The sequence below is a fragment of the Antechinus flavipes genome, chromosome 2, assembly GCF_016432865.1.
Source record: "Antechinus flavipes isolate AdamAnt ecotype Samford, QLD, Australia chromosome 2, AdamAnt_v2, whole genome shotgun sequence".
In the NCBI taxonomy this organism is placed as follows: Eukaryota; Metazoa; Chordata; class Mammalia; order Dasyuromorphia; family Dasyuridae; genus Antechinus; species Antechinus flavipes.
Window position 1 is genome coordinate 685613289 of NC_067399.1, and position 23527 is coordinate 685636815.

The 23527-nt window shown below is 38.6% G+C and overlaps 1 protein-coding gene across 1 annotated transcript; it reads right to left on the reverse strand.

Annotated features, from left to right (window-relative positions):
- Positions 1–1639: 1639 nt before the first annotated feature.
- On the reverse strand, positions 1640–23064 carry LOC127547046 (zinc finger protein 300-like). The gene is made up of 7 exons (XM_051973900.1): positions 22959–23064; positions 21557–21613; positions 20576–20651; positions 19914–20034; positions 6863–6989; positions 5736–5831; positions 1640–2152 (listed from the first exon to the last, which is right to left on the reverse strand). The coding sequence occupies exons 1-7, from the start codon at positions 23062–23064 to the stop codon at positions 1815–1817; spliced, it is 921 nt and encodes a 306-aa protein (XP_051829860.1). The 3' UTR covers positions 1640–1814.
- Between the last annotated feature and the right edge of the window lie 463 nt (positions 23065–23527).

Here is a 23527-nt window from a genome sequence, read left to right on the forward strand (position 1 = left end):
AGAGGGCAGACTTTTGGGAATTGGGGGATTTTCTTATAGGAAATAAGAGACATCACCCTGAGTCTTTGGGATTTGGTGCCTGAAAAGGCTACTTGGCTTTGGGTTAGAGGGAGCTTCACTCCTGGGGGGGACTAGCACTGGGAGGAGTAGGGATAGAGACAGGATTAAGATTTCTAGGAGAATGGTGAAGAAAAATAAAAGGAGAAAAAGAAAGAGTAAAAATCAGGGAGCTATGTTCCCCACAATGGAGCAGTGTTTTTCCTTAATGCTACAGTGATACACAATATTCTGAAAGGAAGACACTATGGAAAGGAGGAATCTGTGGGGCTGTCCTAGAAGCAATGGCAGAAAGCACCTACAGAGCAGAGCTCAAAAGGGTCACCTTGGATGCTTTGATTCTAGCAAGTGTACAGGGAAAAGACAAAGACCAGAGGAAGAGAGGGGCTGTGGATCAGAGAACAAGAATCTAGACAAAACAGAATTGGAAGCGGGAGAATGTGGAGGAGAGAAATCCTGATTGGAAAGATAAAGAAAAATGGATGAAATTAAAAAACAAGGAGCAGAAGGGCAGGAGAGGAAGGGTAATGTACAAGAGAATTTAAAGAGAAAAGGGAAATGAAAAAATGTAGATTGAGATGAAAGCAGAAGAGATGAACTAATGAAGAAACTAAAGAAACTAAAGGAAAAAAGACTTATTTAGGACATTTTCTAAGTGGGAAAACACATATAAAACTGCCAAGCTAAGAGAATGGTCTAAGGGAATAGAAATCCTAGAATCTGTTATGGCAACCCACCCCAAAAGGAAAAAAAAAAAAGACAATAGTGAGGGTGTTGGAAGCCGAAGGCCCCCGCCCAGGTGCCTTTCTCATGGCCCTAGCCTAGGTGCCTTTTCCCCACCCCTTGCTGCAACAGAATCGCGCAGGTGGTCAAACAATCCTGAGAACTGCAACCGGGCAAAACAGTCTTGAGAATCAATCTTGAGTTGTCACCACACTATGTTCCTGCTCACTGGACCAGCTATAGCCCATGTTCCTTTCCCAGACCACCCTACTTCTCTTTCCCATGCTTTTTCCTATATAAGTTGTACCCTGAGAGCAATAAACTGAGACCTTGGCAACAATCAGCTTGGTCTTCCTCCTCTTTCTTGCCCGTTTCTCCCCAGGCTGGATCCTCCTCGAAACCCCAATGAGTAACTAGGTCTCGCCGGCCGAGACATGAGGGAATACAAATACTCAAAAAGGGAAAGACATCTAGGAGTGAAGCAAAAAATATGAACATTCAAAAAATTTGGCTCTTTCTAAAATAAAGTGCATTGAATTCTAAGAATGTAAGCACACAGACATCACAAGGATCATTGACCTCCTTGAAAGACATAATTTGGGGGAAAATGGGCACAAGGATGAAGAAAACAATCCAAGAGAACTGGTCTGAACTTCTAAACAGAGAAAAACTGAAATTACAAAGGAAAAAAATTCAGAGATCATCTACAGAAAAACAAAACAAAAAAAACAAAAAAAAAAAAAAGCCATGGCTCACAACTCCAATTGAGAAGCACAAAATCCTACAAGTCATAAGAAGAAAGACCTCATAGAAGGGATATATTGGACTGACATCAATATCAGTGTGATATCTCCAAATGTTCTCTACCAAATTAATTTTCCTTTTTATTTGAATGCATTTACACTTCCTCACAAATCTGGCAAAAATCAATCAGAATTTTCTACCAAATCCTTTTCACATTCATTATTTATATTTCTGTCCAGTGTGGCTAATCTGATGCCCAATAAGACTTCCATTCTTCTAAAACCCTCTCTTCATTGGTTACATTCATAAGGTTTCTCCCCAGCATGACTTCTCTGATGTTTAGTAAGAACTCCCTTTTGCCTAAAAGTCTTTCCACAGTGGTTACATTCATAAGGTTTCTCCCCAGTGTGGATTCTCTGATGTATTGTAAGGGTTCCCTTTTTGGTAAAACCCTTTCCACATTGGTTACATTCATAAGATTTCTTGCCAGTGTGAATTTTCTCATGTATAGAGCAGATTTCTCTCCGAGTAAAGTCACAGTAACTTATGATTCTGGGCTTGTGAGGTTCTACCACCGAAAGGTTTATCTCCTCCGAAGTCTCCTTCATTTCAAGCCTGATGTGTTGTTCTGAAAAAAACAACCAACAACAATAAAATAGACACTATACACACACACATATATATATGTATATTAATATCCCCTTCCCACTATCTCTCCAGAACAGAATCTCAGTTATTTTCTAATTCTCCAGGCAAAGAGAAAAAAATTTTTTTTCTTTATTAAAACTTTGTTTTCAGAATATATGCATAATAATTTTCAACATTCAACCTTGCAAAACATTGTGCTCCAAATTTTTTTCTTTCTTTCCTATCACCCTCCTCTTGATGACAAGTAATCCAATGTATGTTAAATATGTGCAATTCTTCTATACATACTTCCACAATTTTTATGCTGCACAAGAAAAATCAGATCAAAAGGGAAAAATGAGAAAGAAAACCAAATGCAAGCAAACCACCAAAAAAATTAGGGGAAATACTAGGTTGTGATGCTTATTTAATCCCCATAATCCTCTCTCCACTACAGAAAGGGCTGCTATAAACATTTTTTGAACATGTGACTCCCTATCCCTCCTTTATCATCTCTTTGGGATACATGTTTAGTAGAGACACAGCTGGATTAAAAGTTATACAGAGGGTGATAACCTTTTGGGCTTAGTTCTATATTGTTCTCCAGAATGATTGGATCACTTCACAACTCCACCAACAATGCACTAAATCTCCTAGTTTTCCCACATCCCAGCCAACATTTGTCATTATCTTTTCCTGTTATTTTAGCCAATCAGAGATGTACAATAGTAACTCAGAATTTCCTTAATTTACATTTCTCCGATCAACAGTGATTTAGAACATTTTTTGCTAGGACTAGAATTTTTTTTTTTTTTAATGTGAGCTAAGCCATTTGGGGTTAAGTGACTTGCTCAAGGTCACACATCTAGGAAGTGTTAAGCATCTGAGTCCAAATTTGAACTCAGGTCCTCCTGACTTCAGGGCTGGTGCTATACCCACTGTACTAGTGAGCTGCCTCAAGGATTTAATTTCTAATGAACATCATGCTGGAATCTCACAGTAGACTAGGGACAACACAGAAAGTATTTTCATTCTCACTATGGACACAACTCAGTAAGATTGAGTGACTTGACCCAAATCCCAGTGGCCATGACTGGAAATCGGCCAGGCTCTACCTATAGTATTTGACAAATTATCTTCAATCGCAATTTTTCCCTTTCCCATTCATTGTTTGAACTTTCAAGTTATCACTTTCATTTTTTTCTCTAATACATTATTTGAATACTAATCCTGTTGAGGTTTTTAATGTATTTTATTTCAGGTATATATGATTTTGTTCTAATGATTTTCTTCTTTCAAATAATCACTGCTTATTTTTTTAAAAATTTATCATCACATGCCCCTGCATATTCTTTTAACAAACCCAATTTTTCAAAATTTCAGGAAATCACGCACATATGAAACTATGGATCTCATCCAGAAAACGGATAATCATCCTGTGGTATAGAAGGGCAGCACATGCTATTGTACCCTTTCTCTGTAGAAGTTCAAAAAACCCCTTGAAAGATTGACACAATGAACCAAGGGATTTGAGCCAAAACGTATCAGTGCTGTTTTAAGTGGTAAATTGTCACTGGGACAATAAGTATGTGCATATATCTACCTTAACAATTCTCTTCCTCAAGGAATTCAAATGATCATGATCAGGAACACACTAGTTTTCAGGTTCATGGGCTGTTTCCATCAAACTTGGATAGCTTCTAAGGGCCACAGATTCTCCCAGATTCTTACCTTGAAACCAAATTGTTTCCAGAATTCCAGGAAGGTTGGACATTCATGAACAAAGGGCCTCGGGCCTGCAAAGGCCCTCAGTGGCTCTCTCTCCCTGCACCAGAGCAGTTCCCTCCTTGCTGGGTTTTCTAGTGATCACATCTCATCAAACCTCCAATCACCAGATCAAGATAGTACCTGGTTCTGCACTCTTGTCCCAGTGCTAGCAGCCTACTTTGAAAACCCCAGTCACTAGAAATGCCCAGTCGAAGGACATCCTGAAATCACCATGGGAGAGCACTATTTTTCCACAAAAAGAGTCCTAAAGAGCCACTCATTGACATGGTGAGGTGGTCTTTTAATTTGAACTTTAATTTGAACATGAACTTTAATTTGAACAACAGCAACAACAGCCCATGAACCTGAAAACTAGTGTGTTCCTGATCATGATCATTTGAATTCCTTGAGGAAGAGAGTTGTTAAGGTAGATATATGCACATACTTATTGTCCCAGTGACAATTTACCACTTAAAACAGCACTGATACGTTTTGGCTCAAATCCCTTGGTTCATTGTGTTCCTTGTTTATGTTTCTATTGCTCCACGTGGCAATTTCTCAAAGGATTTGGTTGGCAATGTGGGTTAAATGTTCAGTAGAGTTTCAGTGAGATAACCTACTTTAGCAATGGTTAAGAAACTACAACAGCAACAACAACAACAAACATAAAACCCCCAAATATCTGAAAATATTCTATTCTTTTAAAGAATGTTTTTTTTGAAATCAACATTATTAAAAAACAAGAAAACAACATAATGTAATATTTGAAATTGACCTTCGAGTACATCTGCTATTTAAAGCAATACTTGTCATAAGCCAATGGAAATATAGCTCATTTTAATAGAAATTAGCAAGTAATTTCCACTGGTTAGCATTTAAAGAAATGAGATTCCATCTCTCAAGGGAAGCTTGTTTACCTCTCCTTCCATTGTCTACCTCATGCACACGTAACCGTTTTCATCACATCTATTTCAGAATCAGAAGAGAGCTAAAAGTACAAGCTAAAAATGTGGGTAGGGTCTTGAATCACACCTGATTATTCATCCCACCTTGGCAACTAGCTAGTCAACTTACAAGACTTCTGTTTGCCTCAGTTCCTTTATCTATAAAAAGAGCACAATAATGGCACCCAAGTCCTAGGGTTCTCATGAGGATAAAATGAGACAACACTGATACACTGCATGACACAGTAGATGCTGTATAAATGCTAGGTATGGTATTTCATTTTGACCATCATCTCTCCAATTTAACTCTCCTTCTTAAACTATTGTTACCTTAATTACTTAATAGTTTAGGAAGGTACTACATTGATCCAATTTATCTGGTCCACAGTGGTTTCTACAGACTTACTGGTGTACTGTCTGCCCCAGCTGTCTATGACCTCCAGGAGAGCAGGAAAAGTCCCTTGCATCTCTTTATGTTCCTGGGCCACAGCCCAGGGCCTGGCTTATAGCAAGAGCTTAAACATTTGCTTTATTTGGAGAAGTTCTAAGAACTGGCTCATCTGGGACAACCTGATCCCCCTTTTGGCACTTTTAAGAGAATTCCATTGCCCCAAAGTGCAAACAATGACTTCTTATAGGATCCCAGATGATCCCTGGAAGGGACCTACAAGGCCATGGAATCAAATCCAGTCATTTTATAAATGGGAAACAGATTCAGTGACTGGCCCAGGAGTATCTGAAAAAGAAATCTTTCTTAAAAGTATCTGAAAAAGAATAACAAGGCTGGCCTTTCTCACCAAAGCCAGTATTTATTTCATGGTAACTCCTAGAAGTCACTTGTAACACTCATATTGCTGCTTTGACCTCACTCACCTGGAGAGCAGCTCCTTAGGCCTTCTTGCTCCAGCATCCAAGGGCTTTCCAATTTCTTAAAATAAGAGATTTCATCTTCTCTGGGAACAGGAAGCTCTGGCCATGGAAATCAGGGAGGGATGAAAGAGGGAAGCTTGAAATTTAGTTATCTTTAGGGAATGGGGTAAGATTCCATTTTGAGATTCAGCCCATTATATTAAAACATATGAATCTATGGTGATCCACTAGTGCTTTTCATGCAAAAAATCTACAATAGGGTTTGTCCCATCATCCTGTTGTACACTTTTTTTAGAGAAATAGTCAAAGGCTCTTCTCCCCTCCCCCTCCTGTTGTCCTATTAGGTTCCATTCTGGCAGAAGGTTCTAACCCCACACCTGGATAAAAAGTATTATTGGGCCTGAAGTAATATTATGCCATACATGTTTCTATCAGTTCTTTATCGGGATGCAAATCACATCTTTCTTCATTTGTACTTTTTCATTAGTTTGGGTATTTAGAATAATCAAAATAACTTATTCACTAAAGTTTTTTTTTTAAACAATATTTTTGTTAATTGTTTGTACCATAAAGCAAGCATAAGGCATAGCACCGGGCAAACAATATCTGGAAAGAAATGTTGATTCCCTTCCTTTCCTTTCCCATCACTGGTGCTAGACTTTGAGGGCAATAGGAAGGAAGATCAAGGACAAGTTTCCTATACTAGAAACAACTCTGGGCTTTGGGTAACAAAGAGATGCTCATTAAAAAGAAGAGTATTCCCAATCATGGCCCCGTGCCAAAGAGGGACAGGTTATCACCAATAACTGTGGGAGCAATTTTCAGAGCTCTGGTCAACCACTCTGTGTCCAAATAGAGGTCAGCCAAAATAAGCTCAGAGTAGATCCTTGGGCAAGATGCTTCCACATTGGTTTCATCTCTGACTTGAAGCTACCTAGAACTGGTAAGAGACAGCTTCAGGAGCAACCAAGGACACCCTCAGTTTTCTATCACACAAGGAAAAGACATACAGGAGGACACAGCAGACCAGCATTTTCTCCTTCCTGATACACCCCCAAACGCTGTACCCCAGGAAATGAAGATACATTCTTTGAATGTAGATTCAGAGTTACCCTGGGAAATGTCCTTACCCAGGGACAGCAGGTTCTGGGCATTCTCCAGCATGACCTCCTTGTAGAGTTCCTTCTGAGAAGGGTCCAAGAGGTCCCACTCCTCCTGGGTGAAGTCCACAGCCACATCCCTAAATGTCACCAAGTTCTAAGGTATCAAAAGTCATGAGATGCAGAGATGAAAGTCACCTCAGAATTCAAGAATCCAACCAACACTCCCTAATTTACAGGAAGAAACTGAAGCAGAGAAGGGTCAGAGTCAGCTCCTACAAACATGGTTATTAAGAGTCGTATTGGATTTTTAGAAAAGCATTTCATAGAATCAGTTGGAATAAAGCTGAGAAAAGTCTTATTATTGAATGCATTTCCTTGTGGAATCAGGAAGAGTTTCTGTTTTATTTTGTGAGGTAGATTAATCTGTAGAGATCGAGGGGGATGGGAAGTTTCTTCTTCACCAGAAGTGATTAAAGTGACATATTCTAAAGGTAATTCTGTAAAGACTTTGTGAGAAGCTGGCAAGGACAGCATGCTCTGGGAGAAAAGTTTTATTGCTTCCCTGAGATCACTCTGGGCAAAACAGCCATGACTTTATTGGTCATTGCTTTCACAAGTTATCAAAATATACTACATAATTTTAATATGTCATTACAAGAAAACAATAATAATCAGAAAAGAAGCTTCTTTCATTAATTTAAAACACTCATGGGAAAGATATTGCCAGTTACTTTTTTAGAAATAAATGTTTTACAAAGATGCTTAGAAATCTATAATCATGGTTGAACAAGAATCATGAAAATAAGTTAAGAACCCAACAGATGGATCCTACATAGAAGAAGGTGGTGGCCAGAATGGAGAATACCCTCACACTCAGGAAGAGTCATCTCTATTTCCAACCTGCTTTGTAGCACATCATTTTGGATTTCTTCTTTGAACTATCTGATGTTTGGCTCAATGTGGACTTTGAGCTTATTCACTCCCTCTGTCAGCAAGAACCCAACCTGTCATTATCAAACATAACCAAGTCCCAGGGTATCCCCAGAGAGGGATTGGGGCAATGGAACTCTTTGTCAGCCTCAATTGTCTATCCCTCAAAGCTCTGGACATCTGGAAAAATCCTTTGGGAATCTGATTACCATGTTTAGGTCTGGGCCCCAGTCTGCCAGGAGCATTCCATCTGGTTCCTCTTTGATCCCTCCCCTGTGAGCTCCCAAATTCTCATCTCCTACTTCCACTTCCTGCCCCAATAAACCTCCAACTCTGTATTTCACCCATCAAAGATGTGCCCATGGTCAAGATTTCTGCTAAGTATTTTTTAGAGCAAAACTCACTATAGGGCACTCCTTCCCTCCTCATATTGCCTTCAAGTTAATGTTGACTTTATCCTTACTACAGCTAACTCTAAAGATATATATATATACATAAAATAGTTAATTATAACTAACTCTAGTTAGTTTAATAAACTCCTGTATGTTTCTAGCCTCTCGGTCAATGGAATAATCCACCATAATCCTTTAATAAAGTCTTCCAAATTCTTTTCCCTATTGCTCTTTCAGCATGATTTCATATTTCCCCCTGCTTTCATATGTTACCAGAATATACTGCTTAATTTTAATATTTCATTACAGGAAAAGAGAATAACCTGAAAAGAAGTTTCTTTTATTAATTTAAAACATTCATGGGAAAGATAATACTAGTTTCTTTTTGAGAAATAACTACTTTACAAAGATGCTTAGAAATCTATAATCTTGGTTGAAGATTTTTCTCTCCATTTTCTCTATAATCTCTTCTCCTAAATAATGTGGCCTTTTAGCAAAGAGAATGGGCTTTGAGAACTTGGAACATGTTTGTTTCTAACTAGCAATTGCTATCCTGACCTCCTCATAGTCTTTCTGTTATGCACATTTCAGCTTTACTTTTCTGTTTTTCTCACTTCTGAACAATTGAAGAATTTATTACTCTTTTACACTTTTTGAGATTGCCTGGATTGCTGAATCTTTCCTTTTCTCTAGGGCCCTTTGATCCCTTCTTCATCCAAAGGGTGGATTCTCAGTAAAGGCAGGCAGCCCTTTCCTTGATGGACAACTCATCTCTGATTGATTCCTTTATTTACACCCAAGAAAAAATATTGCAAATCTCTTTCCTTCACAAGCCTCCCACAACCCCCCCCTTTACAAACATGAACTCTATTTCGTAGAGACTTTCCTGACTGAGCTCTCCACAAATCCCCGAATCCAATGCCTCCATCCCACCCAGACCTCTTCCCATCCCTCTTGGACCTCTGGTTTTCTTTTGTTGAATTGCCAAAATGAGGGAATAGAAACCTGAGATTCTGCCATGGCAACTCTTCCCAAAGAAATAAAAAAGAGAACAGAAAGAGAATGAAAATATACAAAAGTGAAGGACAGCTCAGAGGAAATTAAGTAAACAATAAATAACTGTCAAAAAATCTGCCCTTGCTGAAGGGAAGTGTACTGAAGGGAAATACAGCAGGGACACAGAAGAGCTAAGGATGGGAGGTCTCAGGAAAAGACAACTAGTTGAAAATAATGGACACTCTCATGAAGAAAATGGTCAAAGAGAACTGGTCACTTCTGGACAAAAAAATGAAAACCCAATGCAAGGAATTCAAAAACCAAACCCATGGCTATATACTGCCAGGATGGTAGTAGTCACTTTTAACAATTCAATTTAGAAGCACAAAGTTCTACAAGTCATGAGAAGAAAGACTTTCTTATGCAAGGGATCTGGCTGACTTCTGTAGACTGATCTCTCACAGTGTTCTCTACCAAATTCCTTTTCCTCCTTATTTTAATGCCTTTACATTTCCTCACAAATCTGGCAAAAACCAATCAGAATTTTCTACAAAACCCTTTCAATATTCATTACTTACATAAGATTTCTCTCCAGTGTGGATTTTCTGATGTCCAGTAAGACTTCTCTTGAATCTAAAAGTTTCTCCGTATCGGTTACTTCCATAAGTTTTCTCTGATATGTCAATTCTTTGATGTACAGTAAGAGATTCCTTTTGTATAAAAGTCTCTCCACATTGGTTAAATTCATAAGGCTTCTCCCCAATATGGATTCGCTGGTGTATAGTGAGTAATTCCTTATAGCTGAAAGTCTTTCCACACTGGTTACACTCAGAAGGATTCTCTCCAGAGTGGATTTTCTGATGTTCGGTAAGAGATTCCCTTTTTCTAAAACCTTTTCCACATTGGTTATATTCAAAACGGTTCTCTCGAGTGTGGATTCTCTGATGTACTGTAAGGGTTCCCCTTTTTCTAAAACCCTTTCCACAATGGTTACATTCATAAGGTTTCTCTCCAGTATGGATTCTCTGGTGTACTGTAAGGGTTTCCCTTTTTCTAAAACTCTTTCCACACTGGTTACATTCATAAGGTTTTTCTCCAGTGTGGATTCTCTGATGTACTGTAAGAGATCCCTTGTATCTAAAAGCCTTTCCACATTGGTTACATTCATAAGGTTTCTCCCCAGTGTGGATTCTCTGATGTACTGTAAGAACTCCCTTTTGTTTAAAAGCCCTTCCACACTGATTACATTCATAAGGCTTCTCTCCAGTGTGTTTTCTCTGATGTACATTAAGAGATTTCCTTTCAGTAAAAGCTTTTCCACAGTGGTTACACTCATAAGGTTTCTCCCCAGTGTGGATTCTCTGATGTACTGTAAGAGTTCCCCTTTTTCTAAAACCCTTTCCACATTGGTTACATTCATAAGGTTTCTCCCTAGTGTGGATTCTCTGATGGATAATAAGATGACTCTTTTGTCTAAAAGCTTTTCCACAGTGGTTACATTCATAAGGTTTCTCTCCTGAGTGAATTCTCTGATGTCTAGTAAGAACTCCCTTTCGTGTAAAAGACTTTCCACATTGGTTACATTCATAAGGTTTCTCTCCAGAGTGGATTCTCTGATGTCTAGTAAGAACTCCCTTTCGTGTAAAAGACTTTCCACATTGGTTACATTCATAAGGTTTCTCTCCAGTGTGTACTGTCTGATGTACAATAAGGGCTCCTTTGCTTCTATAATCCTTTCCACACTGGTTACAGTCATAAGGTTTCTCTTCAGAGTGGATTCTCTGATGTATAGTAAGAGCTCTCCTTTTTCTAAAACCCTTTCCACATTGGTTACATTCATAAGATTTCTTGCTAGTGTGGATTTCCTCATGTGTAGCACAGATTTTTCTCCAAGTGAAGTCACAGCAACTTATGGATCTTGACTTCTGAGGTTCTACCACAGAAAGGCTTATCTCCTCATTAGTGTCCTTCATTTCAAGTCTAATCTCTTCTTCTGAAAAAAAACAAAAACAAAAAAAAAAAAACAACCCACAACAAACAGTAAAACAGACACTATACACACAATAATATTAACATCACCTTCATTCCATCAACAGGACACAAATTCAGGTTATTTTTTATTTGCAAAGGCAAAGAGAAAAATCTTTTGTTTCCTTTTTTTTTTTTAATACTAAGCCTTTTTATTTTCAAAAAAATAAGGATAATTTTCTTTCTTTCTTTTTTTGCTGAAGCAATTGGGGTTAACTGACTTGCCCAGGGTCACACAGCTAGGAACTGTTAAGTATCTGAGACTACATTTGAACTCAGGTCCTGCTGACTCCAGGGTTGGTGCTCTATCCACTGTGCCACCTAGTTGCCCCAATAATTTTCAAAATCCATCCTTGTAATATCTTGTATTCCAAATTTTTTCTCCCTTCCTTCCCTCACCCATCTCCTCTATATGTCAGGTAATCCAATGTATATTAAACATGTGCAATTCTTCTATACATACTTCCACAATTTTTATGCTACACAAGAAAAATCAGATCAACAACAGAAAAAGAAAACCAAATGTAAACAAACTACCAAAAAAATAAGTGAAATGCTATGCTGTAATGCTCATTCAATCCCCAAAGTCTTCTCTCCATTATAGAAAGGAGTGCTATAAACATTCTTGCACATGTGGCTCCTTTTCCCTCCTTTATCATCTCTTTGGGATACAGGCTCAGTACAGACACTGCTGGATCAAAGGATATGCACAGTGCGATAGCCCTTTGGGCATAGTTTCATATTGTTTTCCAGAATAACTGGATCAGTTCACAATCCCACCAACAATGTATTAGTATCCCAGGTTTCCCCCATCCACTTCACCATTCATCATTGTCTTTCCCTGTCATCTTAGCCAATCTGAAAGACCTGGTACCTCAGAGTTGTCTTCATTTGCATTTCTTTGACCAATAGTGATTTAGAGCATTTTTTTCATATGACTAGAAATGACTTTTATTTTTTCATGTCAAAATTGTCTGTTCAAATCCTTTGACTATTTATCAATTGGAGAATGGCTTTCATTCTTATAAATTTGAATCAGTTCCAAGACCAAAGTCTTGCATGGGCAGAATCAATCACTTCAAAATCCCATTAGCTCACATCCTAAGGATGATTAAATGTCTTTTAAAAAAAATTTATTATTATAGTCTTATTATTTACAAGATATATGCATGAGTAATTTTTCAGCATTGACTTTTTTTTTTTTTGACCATCCAGAATCATAGCTTTAATATGGTAATAACAAAGACTTTTCCTGGAATTTCATTTTTCTTTTTTTTTTTTTAATTTTTATTTAATAATTACTTTATATTGACAGAATCCATGCCAGGGTAATTTTTTTTTTAACAACATTATCCCTTGCACTCATTTCTGTTCCGATTTTTTTCCCCTCCCTCCCTCCACCCCTCCCCTAGATGGCAAGCAGTCCTTTATATGTTGGATATGTCAGCATTGACTCTTGCAAAACCTTTTGTTCCAACTTTTCCCCTCCTCCCTACCCCTTCCCCCAGATGGCAGGTAGACCAATACATGTTAAAGATGTTAAAGTATTTGTTAAATACATTATATGTATATATAGATGATTTAATTTCTAATGATCTTCATGTACAAATACATTGGATTCTCACAATTAACTTGGGACAACACAGAAAGTACCTTCATTCTCCCTACTTGGAGGAGTATAGGAAATATAGGAAAATAGCAATATGATTTGGGCATAAAGATGATGCCATAAACCAATTAGGAGAAAAAAGAATAATTTATCTATCCAGATCTTTCTAGAAGGGAGGAATTTATGACCAAGGAAGAACTAGAGAATGTAATATTCTCTCTAAAATGTAATATTCCCTGTTAAAGGTTTTCTTGAGGTCTCTGGAGGCAGCCTTCATTTCAGTTCAGTTATCACCACACAAGTAGCCAGGGGTTAAAGTCCAAATCCTTTATTGTCTCCTTTCCTGGGGCCCGGTTAGCTTTCTTAGAGGCCTCTCTCTCTCCTTGGTTCCGAGAATTTAAGCTCCTGCCACCTGTCCTTTGTCTTCTCTGCTTCTGCCAGCTTCTTGAGGTCATTGTATGTGTCTTGATTTCTGTAGGGGAGGCACGAGGACCAACACCACCAGTCTTCTAGTTCTGATTCTGGCTGAGTTTGTTCGAGCTTATATTCTCTCTAATCAAAGGTGTGAATCTTGTAGAACTACAATAAACTAAGTACATGTACTGAACTAGAGAACTGTTAAGCACCATGCTAAATTGTTGGCGTTCAAATGTTGGAGTTCTTGTTCTTCTCAAAACTTCTCAAAACTCTAATTAGTTAGCAGTTTGTAAAGATTCCAACACTAAATAACCATTTTCTCTATCAATTCCACTGACTGACTTGCTTCAAGTTCTGGCCCATAACAAGAGAATATTATCAAAGACAAAATGGACAACTTTGATTACATGAAATTAAAACGTTTTTACACAAACAAACCCAACAGAAAAGAGATTAAGAGAGAAGTAGAAAGCTGGGAAAAAATCATTACAACCAGTATATCCGTTAAAGATCTCATTTCTAAAATATATAAAGGTGGATTTATATGTGAATTCTGACAAACATTTAAAGAACAATTAACTCCAATGTTAAATAAACTATTTGAAAAAATAGGGAATGAAGGACTCCTGCCAAATTCCTTTTATGACACATAGTACGGATACATAAACCAGGTAGGTTGAAAACAGAGAAAGAAAATTATAGACCAATCTCCCTAATGAATATTGATGCAAAAATCTTAAATAAAATATTAGCAAAAAGATTACAGAAAATCATCCTCAGGATAATATACCACGACCAAGTAGGAATACCAGGAATGCAGGGCTGGTTCAATATTAGTAAAACTATTAGCATAATTGACTACATCAATAACCAAATTAACAAAAACCATATGATCATATCAATAGATACAGAAAAAGCATTTGATAAAATCCAACATCCATTCCTATTAAAAACACTTGAGAGCATAGGAATAAATGGGCTTTTCCTTAAAATAGTCAGTAACATCTACTTTAAGCCATTAGTAAGCATCATATGTAATGGGAATAAAGTGGAAAAATTCCCAATAACATCAATGCCTACTATCACCATTACTATTCAATATTGTATTAGAAACGCTAGCTTCGGCAATAAGAGATAAGACAGAGATTAAAGGAATTAGAGTAGGTAATCAGGAAACCAAATTATCACTCTTTGCAGATGATATGATGGTATACTTAGAGAACTCCAGAGATTCTACTAAAAAGCTATTAGAAATAATCCACAATATGAACAGACAATTCTCAGACGAAGAAATTGAAACTATTTATAGACATATGAAAATATGCTCCAAATCATTATTAATCAGAGAAATGCAAATTAAGACAACTCTGAAATACCACTACACACCTGTCAGATTGGCTAGAATGACAGGGAAAGATAATGGGGAATGTTGGAGGGGATGTGGGAAAACAGGGACACGGATACACATCCAGCCATTCTGGAGAGCAATTTGGAACTATGCTCAAAAAGTTATCAAACTGTGCAGACCCTTTGATCCAGCAGTGTTTCTACTGGGCTTATACCCCAAAGAGAAACTAAAGAAGGGAAAGGGACCTGTATGTGCCAAAATGTTTGTGGCAGCCCTGTTTGTAGTGGCTAGAAGCTGGAAAATGAAAGGATGTCCATCAATTGGAGAATGGTTGAGTAAATTGTGGTATATGAACGTTATGGAATATTATTGTTCTGTAAGGAACGACCAGCAGGATGAATACAGAGAGGACTGGTGACATTTACATGGACTGATGCTGAGTGAAATGAGCAGAACCAGGAGATCATTATATACCTCAACAATGATACTGTTTGAGGATGTATTCTGATGGAAGTGGACCCCTTTGATAAAGAGAGCCTTAATTGATCAAAGATGGACAGAAGCAGCTACACCCAGAGAAAGAACACTGGAAATGAATATAAACCGCTTGCATTTATGTTTTTCCTCCCGGGTTGTTTATACCTTCTGAATTCAATTCTCCCTGTGCAACAAGAAAACTGTTCAGTTCTGCACACATATATTGTATCTAGGATATACTGCAACCCATTCAACATGTAAAGGACTCTTGCCATCTGGGGGAAGGGGTGGAGGGAGGGAGGGGAAAAATCGGAACAGAAATGAATGCAAGGAATAATGCTGTAAAAAATTACCCTGGCATGCGTTCTATCAATAAAAAATTACTAAAATAAATAAATAAATAAATAAATAAAAAAGAAATAATCCACAACTTTAGCAAAGTTGCAGGATACAAAATAAACCCACATAAATCATTAGCATTCTTATATATCACTAACACAATCCAACAATTAGAGATACAAAGAGAAATTCCATTTAAAGTGACTGTCAATAGTATAAAATATTTGGGAATCTATCTACCAAGAGAAAGTCAGAAACTATATGAGCAAAACTACAAAACACTTTTCACAAAAATAAAGTCAGATCTAATCTATTGGAAAAATATTAAGTGCTCTTGGATATGTCAAGGGAATATAATAAGGATTACAATACTACCTAAACTAATCTATTTATTTAGTGCTATGCCAATCAGACTCCCAAAAAATTATTTTAGTGACCTAGAAAAAATAACAACAAAATTCATCTGGAAGAACAAAAAGTCAAGACTTTCAAGGGAATTAATGGGAAACAAATCAAATGAAAGTGGCCTACCTGTACCAGATCTAAAACTATATTATAAAGCAGTGGTCACCTAAACTATTGGTATTGGTTAAGAAATAGACTAGTTGAACAGTGGAATAGGTTAGGTTCACAGGACAAAATAGTCAATAACTTTAATTATTTAAATAGTGTTTGCCAACTTTTGGCTAAAGTTGCCAAAACCAAAGACTAGCTTTTGGGATAAGAATTCACTGTTTGACAAAAACTGGGAAAATTGGAAATCAGTATGGCAGGAACTAGGCATGGACCCACACTTCACACTGTACACCAATATAAGGTCAAAATGGGTTCGTGATTTATGCATAAAGAATGATATGATAAATAAATCAGAATAACATAGGATAGTTTACTCTCAGACCTGTGGAGGAAGAAGGAATTTGTGACCAAAGAACTAGTGATTATTATTGATCACAAAATAGAAAATTTTGATTATATCAAAAAACTTTTGTACAAACAAAATTAATGCAGATAAGATTAGAAGGGAAGCAATAAACTGGGAAAACATTTTTATAGTCAAAGGTTCTGACAAAGGCCTCATTTATATTTCAAAATATATAGAGAATTGATTCTAATTTATAAGAAATCAAGCCATTCTCCAATGGAAAATTGGTTAAAAGATATGAACAGACAATTTTCAGATGATGAAATTGAAACTATTTCTAGCCATATGAAAAGCTGCTCCAAATCATTATTGATCAGAGAAAAGCAAATTAAGACAACTCTGTAATACCACCACACACCTGTCAGATTGGCTAGGATGACAGAAAAAGATAATGCTGAATGTTGGAGAGGATGTGGGAAAACTGGGACACTGATACATTATTGGTGGAATTGTGAATATATCCAGCCATTCTGGAGAGCAATTTGGAATTATGCTCAAAAAGTTATCAAACTGTACATACCCTTTGATCCAGCAGTGTTACTACTGAGCTTATATCCCAAAGAGATCTTAAGGAAGGGAAAGAGACCTGTATGTGCAAGAATGTTTGTGTCAGCCCTGTTTGTAGTGGCCAGAAACTGGAAACTGAGTGGATGCCCATCAACTGGAAAATGGCTGAATAATTTGTGCTATATGAATGTTATGGAATATTATTGTTCTGTAAGAAATGACCAAGGATGATTTCAGAAAGGCCTGGAGAGACTTACATGAACTGATGCTGAGTGAAATGAGCAGGACCAGAAGATCATTACACACTTTAACAACAATACTATATGATAATCAGTTCTGATGGACGTGGCCCTCTTCAACAATGAGATAAACCAAATCAGTTCCATTTGTTCAATAATGAAGAGAACCACGTACACTCAGTGAAAGAACTGTGGGAATTGAGTATGAAAACAACACAGCATTTCCAATTCCTCTGTTTTTATCCACTTCCATTTTTTATTTCCTTCTTAGGTTATTTTTACCTTATTTCTAAGTCTTATTTTTCTTGTGCGGCAAAATAACTGTATGGATATGTATACATATATTGTATTTAACATATAGTTTAACATATTTAACATGTATTGGTCTACCTGCCATCTAGGGGAAAGGATGGGGGGAAGGAGGAGAAAAGTTGGAACAGAAGATTTTGCAAGGGTCAATGCTGAAACCCATACATATAGCTTATACATAAAAAGCTATATATAAAAAATAAAATATATAAAGAACTGTTTGAAATTTATAAGAATACAAATCCTTCCTCAACTGATAAATGGTCAAAGGATATGAACAATTTTCAGATGAGGAAATTAAAACCATTTATACTTATATGAAAAAAGCTCTAAATCACTATTGATAACAGAAATGCAAATTAAAGCAACTCTGAGATACCACCTCATTTCTCTAAGATTGGCTAAGATCACAGGAAAAGATAATGATAAACATTTGAGGGATGTGGGAAAAATGGGACCCTAATGCACTGTTGGTGGAGTTTTGAAATGATTCAAGCATTGTGGAGAGCAATTTGGAACTGTGTCCAAAGGGCTATCAAACAATGTTTACCTTTTGATTCAGCAGTGTCTCTACAGGGTTCATATCCTAAAGTCATAATAAAAAAGGGACAAGGATCCACATGTGCAAAGATATTTGCAGCAGCTGTTTTTGTGGTGATACAGAATTGGAAAAGGAATGGATGCCAACTGGGGAATGCCTGAACAAGTTGTGCTACATGAATATTATTGCTCTATTAGAAGTGATGAAAAAGCTGATTATAGAAAGACGTGGAAATATTTACATGAACTGATGCTGAGTGAAACAAGCACAACTAGGAATACATTGCACATAATAACAGCAAGGATATGTAATGGTCAACCATGAGAAGATTGCTTCTTCTCAGTATTTCAGTGATCCCAAGTAATCCCAAGAGACTTTATTTTTATATTTATATATATATGTGTGTGTGTGTGTATATATATGTATACATATATATATATAAAATTTAAAATTTACCATCAAAACATATGCATAGATAATTTTTCAACATTAACCCTTACACAGTCAATGTTGAAAAATTACCCATGCATATGTTTTATCAGTAAAAAGGTATAATAATAATAAAAATAAAAATTAACCCTTGCAACACTTTGTCTTCCAATTTTCCCTCCCCTAGATGCCAAGTATTGTTGAACAATATATGTTAGCATATATATTTATATAATTATTTTGCTGCACAAGAAAAATCAAGTCAAACAAGAAAAAATGAGAAAGTAAAATGTAAGCAAACGACAACAAAAAGAGTGAAAATACTATGTTATGAACCATACTCAGTTCCTACATTCCTCTCTCTGGGTATAGATGATTCTCTTCATCACAGTATCATTAGAACTGGTCAGAATCATCTCATTATTGAAGAGAGCAACTTCCATCAGAATTGATCATCATATAATCTTCTTGTTGCCCAGTACAATGATCTCCTAGTTCTGTTCATTTCACTCAGCATCAGTTCATGTAAGACTCTCTAGGCCTCTATAAAATCATCCTGCTGGTCATTTCTTATAGAATAATAACATTCCAACACATTCATATGTCATAACTTATTCAGCCATTCGCCCACTGATGGGCATCCACTCATTTGCCAGTTCCTTGCCACTATGGAAAGAGCTGCCACAAACATTTTTCCACATGTGGATCTCTTTCCCTCCTTTAAGATCTCTTTGATCCCAATAGATCTTTATATATAATATATATATATTATCATATATGTTATATATGATATTATATATATGATATTATATATATGATATTATATATATAATAGATCCCAATAGACTTTAGAAGAAAATGCCATGTGCATCCAGAAAAAGAACTGAGGAGACGGAATGCAAGTCCACACATGCTATGTTCACTTCTTTTTTTCCTGTATTTTTTTCCTCTATATTTTCTTTCCCAACATGATTCAAAAAGCAATGTGAATTAAAAATAATTCATCTCACTACAATTAAAAAAAAAAAAAGAACTCCAAGTCTGGTCTTTTTCCCCCAAACCTAACATTTACTTCAGGGTAACTCCCAGAAGCCTTTTGCAAGGTTAATATCCCTGATTTCACCTCACTCACCTGGAGAGCAGTTCCTCAGGCTTTCTTGGTTCAGCATCCAGATTGCTTCCCTTTGCTTTCCCTTCCCCCCAGAGATCACATCTTCTCTGGGAACTGGAAGCCTGGGCATGGAAATCAGGCAAGCCTGAAGGAGAGAAGCTTGAAATTTAGTTCTCCTTAGGGAATGGGGTGAAGTTCCAGGGCTGCTCCATTTCTGAGATTCACCCTGTTACATTGAAAAATATGAGTGTATGATCACCCGCTGGCGCTTGTTTAAGGCAAGAAAACCATAATAGGGTTTGTCACATCATCCTGTTGTTTTTTTTGGAGAAAGAGTCAAAACCTCTTCCCCCAAACTGTTATGCGATTAGCTTCCATTCTGGCCGAAGTTTCTAACACAGCACCTGGGTAAAAAAGGCTACTGGGCCTGCGCAGCTTCCAGCCTTAGCACACCTGCTTCATATATCACTCATTCCCTAGTTACCATCAGGGCCTCTAAAGGGGAACAGCTGAACCAGGGAAAGCGGGAAGCCTGTGTCCCGAGGTCTACCTGGGAGCTGGGGAGGACTGCGGGGACGCCCTGGTGGAGTCGGGGCTGGGAGTCCCTAAAGGGAAAGTGCAGACAAGGAGCCGCAAGTCTGGGACCGATGGGAACCAGCCTAAGGAGGGTTCTCACTTAAGGGGGTCGGGAAAGAGCTTTGGTCTCTGGGTCCATAGTGGGCTCCTGGAGGTAGGAAGGAGGGGACTCGAGGATCCCTAAAGGAATTGGGTCTGAAGGAAGATCTAGATCAACAAGCTAGACGTGGAGAAGGTAGACTGGGTCCTGATCAGAAGGCTAAAATCAGGACTCCCAGACAAAATCTTCAATTTCCAGGAGACTGGAAAGCTCATCCAGCAGCGAGATTTAAGGGAGTGCTCTCGGCAGACCTGGAGGACACTCTCCACGAGGTCAGAGGAGGAGGAGGAGACTCAGTGGCTGGGGCAGCCCGCGGAAGCCAGCAAGTGTTCAGCACGCTGCCTTCGACCTACCTTGGCGCAGCAAGCACGGTTCTGGCTTTCAGAAGGCAAAATGGTCAGCGTTCCACAGGAAGGGAGGACCACTCCAGGGCCAGGCAGTCAGATGGCAGCTTCAATTCTTCCAGCTACCCGACAAAGCTCTCGGGGAGGGTCTTCCTGATCTTCAGAGCCCCACCTTGTACATCTCCCAGGAGGGTGGAGCCTTCTGCAGGGCCAAGACTGCAGGCCCCGTCCCCGCCCCGCCCAATGATCTCTTCCACCCCCAGCTCCTCCCAGGACTCCCCACTCCTTCCACTGCCCCTTTTCCCAGATCTTCTTCCCCCTCTCAGATTTGCTTCTTTAAGTTCTCCTTGGAGCTCCCTCCATTAGCTCTTCATGTGTCACAGATTCACCTACATTTGGATTTTTACATGTAATCAACTTTGACGTCCTGTTTTCCCACTTTATCTTTTAATCCTCCTTGTCATCATAATATCTTTTTACAGTCTTTTGCTTTTTGGAGTGTGTATGTGTGTGTGTATTTTTCCATTCTATTTCTTGACTTCTAAAATTCATGTTAAGTTGGGCTGTGATCCTGGGCTAGGGATACACTTCCCAAGCTTCTTGCCATGGTGTTCAGGGTCTGGTTGCTGGCCTGTCTGGGCCATGGGCTCTCAGTCCCACTTTGCTGAGGTGCAATCTGCTCCTTCCTGACCTGGGGCCACCTGTGCTAGATTATACTCTCCTTTACCTCGATATAAACGGAGATCTTTGGTGGGGGAGGGGAAAAGGGTTGGAAAGGAATCTTAGGGGGAAGGATGGTCCTGAGTCTCAAACCTTCAAAGCCTCTGGAAGGGGCCCCATCCTCCTGTTCATAGGGGAAACTCTCATATGAGTAATCTCATTCAATTGGAGATCTAGGCTTGGAGCATAATCACCACCATCTATTGGACTGAAGATTAGTCCCTCAAATTGCTCCACCCCATATACCTAAGGCCTCTCAATCCATCTCTGCTAGTTCCTGATCAGAAAAGCCCACTGAGTTGCTTCTCAGTGTAAACCCATCTTTGCAGACGTCCTAAAAGGATTTTGCCCCCTAAGAAAGCTGTCTTCTTAAAGTAATAAACCTACCTTTGACACAAACCTGAAGCTTGTATCCATTGGGGTTTGCTAATTCTTTTCCAAAACCTGCGGACTGGCCAGGGACTGTTAGGGGATCTCTCAAACCTCATTTCTCACATTTCAACAACCGCAGGGAGACATCTTTCCTGCTGAACTTCTGGGCTAGAATAATGTTTCACCCTATTCTTTTGTTGCTTCTCCCTCCCCAGAATTCATTTTGAGGCACTATTTTGTACCTAGAAGTGAATCTGAATAGAGTTCCTTCCATGTTCTACCATGTTGGCTTCCACCATGCTGGATTTTCTTCTGAGAGGGGAGCAAGTGTTCTGGAGCACACATTGGGAGGGGAGGCCAGAGGAAGAATAGGGCTTTGGAGAGGTTTGGTTTAAAGTAAAGGAAGTGAGGAAGTCAGTAGAGAAGGAGGAGTGAAAGTTTGACCATTAGTGATCAGAATTTCAGGATAAATGGTGAGAATGGAGTATGAGGGGGTAGAAATCAGCTCCAAGAAGCAGCACTTGGTGGGTGGGGGGGGAAATGATCATTGAGGGAGGCAGATCATTAGTGCACAATGTCCTCCATCCAAATGCAACCTGATAGCAGGTAGTAGGGAGCACCAGAGGATCTGCTATCCAACAGGCAAGTTTATAGTCTGTGGAGGAGGGGAACATGTAGTGTCCAGTATTCCCCTTCCAAGGAAAATTGGAGCCTCCCAAAATTAAGGGGCAGCCCTCCACCAAGAGGGCTTGTTAATCCTGAAAAGGGAGGTCAGGAGCTATATTATGATTATAAAAGTCCTTTAGTAATTATATGGGTTACTTTCACAGGGACACAGTATGGGGTGATCATCAGATAATTCAGTGAATAGCCAGAAAGCCCCTGATTAAGTCTCATGGAAATGATAGAAATCTGACAGAAGGAGGAGTTAGAGTGTGATTCTCTTTATATGCATGAACACAGTTTTGGTTAATGTTTTGATTTACTGCTCAGGACTGAGCCTCACTCCAGAACCTGTGTACAAGGCTTATGTTCCAGGATACTGGTCTGAACAAACAAGGCCATGTACTAGTCACTGTGTCCCTGCTAGGACTGTCATCTCCTTGCCAGAGCTTTCACTGGTGGGGACCCCACAAGGCTGTGTCATGGTCAGTGGAAAAAATTCCTAGACACACACAAGGTGACTTTCTGGACCATGTCCTTGAATGAAGGTTGACCTTTTTAGTATGGCTTTCATCCTCTTGGAAAGACTTTCAGCAATTGGGAACCACACCAAGTGGGAAAGACCCAAGTCTAGAGTGAGAAGCTGCCAGAGAAGAACCAAAGAGGAGCTGGCAGCTTGGGGGCTGCAGATAGTTACAGGGCAGCTGGTTGGTTCTAGTGCTGGAGGCAGCCCTAGGTGATGGAGTCAGGTTACCTGGCTGGGCAGGTGCAAGGAGCATGTTTAGTTGTTCAATGCCAACATACCAAGAGGTCTCTGGGAGAGATGTGGGCTGGGTGCTCACTCCTGGGCTGTTTAACATTTTGCCAATGGCTTCAGCATGAAGAGAAAGAGAACCCACTCAACATTTATGCCAAAGCAAAGGAGGAGAGAGAGTGAATAATGGGATGACAGAGTCAGGATTATAAAGAATCCTGGCAGGCATACATTTTAACATTTTTAACATGTATTGAATTACCTGCCATGTAGGGCAAGGGGTGGGGGAAGGAGAGAAAAATTTGGAACAGAAAGTTTTTCAAGGGATGCATACATTTTGGAGAAAAAGAGCTTTAAAAAAAAGAATCCTGTCAGGGAAGAGACCTGGGGTTAATATCATAAGATGACTTGTATGAGCTGATGTAAGAGAATGGAATAAACTCAGAAAGACCATTTATACCATAGAAAAAACATCTGAAAGGCAAAAAACTTTGGAAGATGCAAAAGATCTGATCACTGCAATGAACAGTGAAGGATTCTAGGAGAGCAAGAATGATACAGAATGTAAC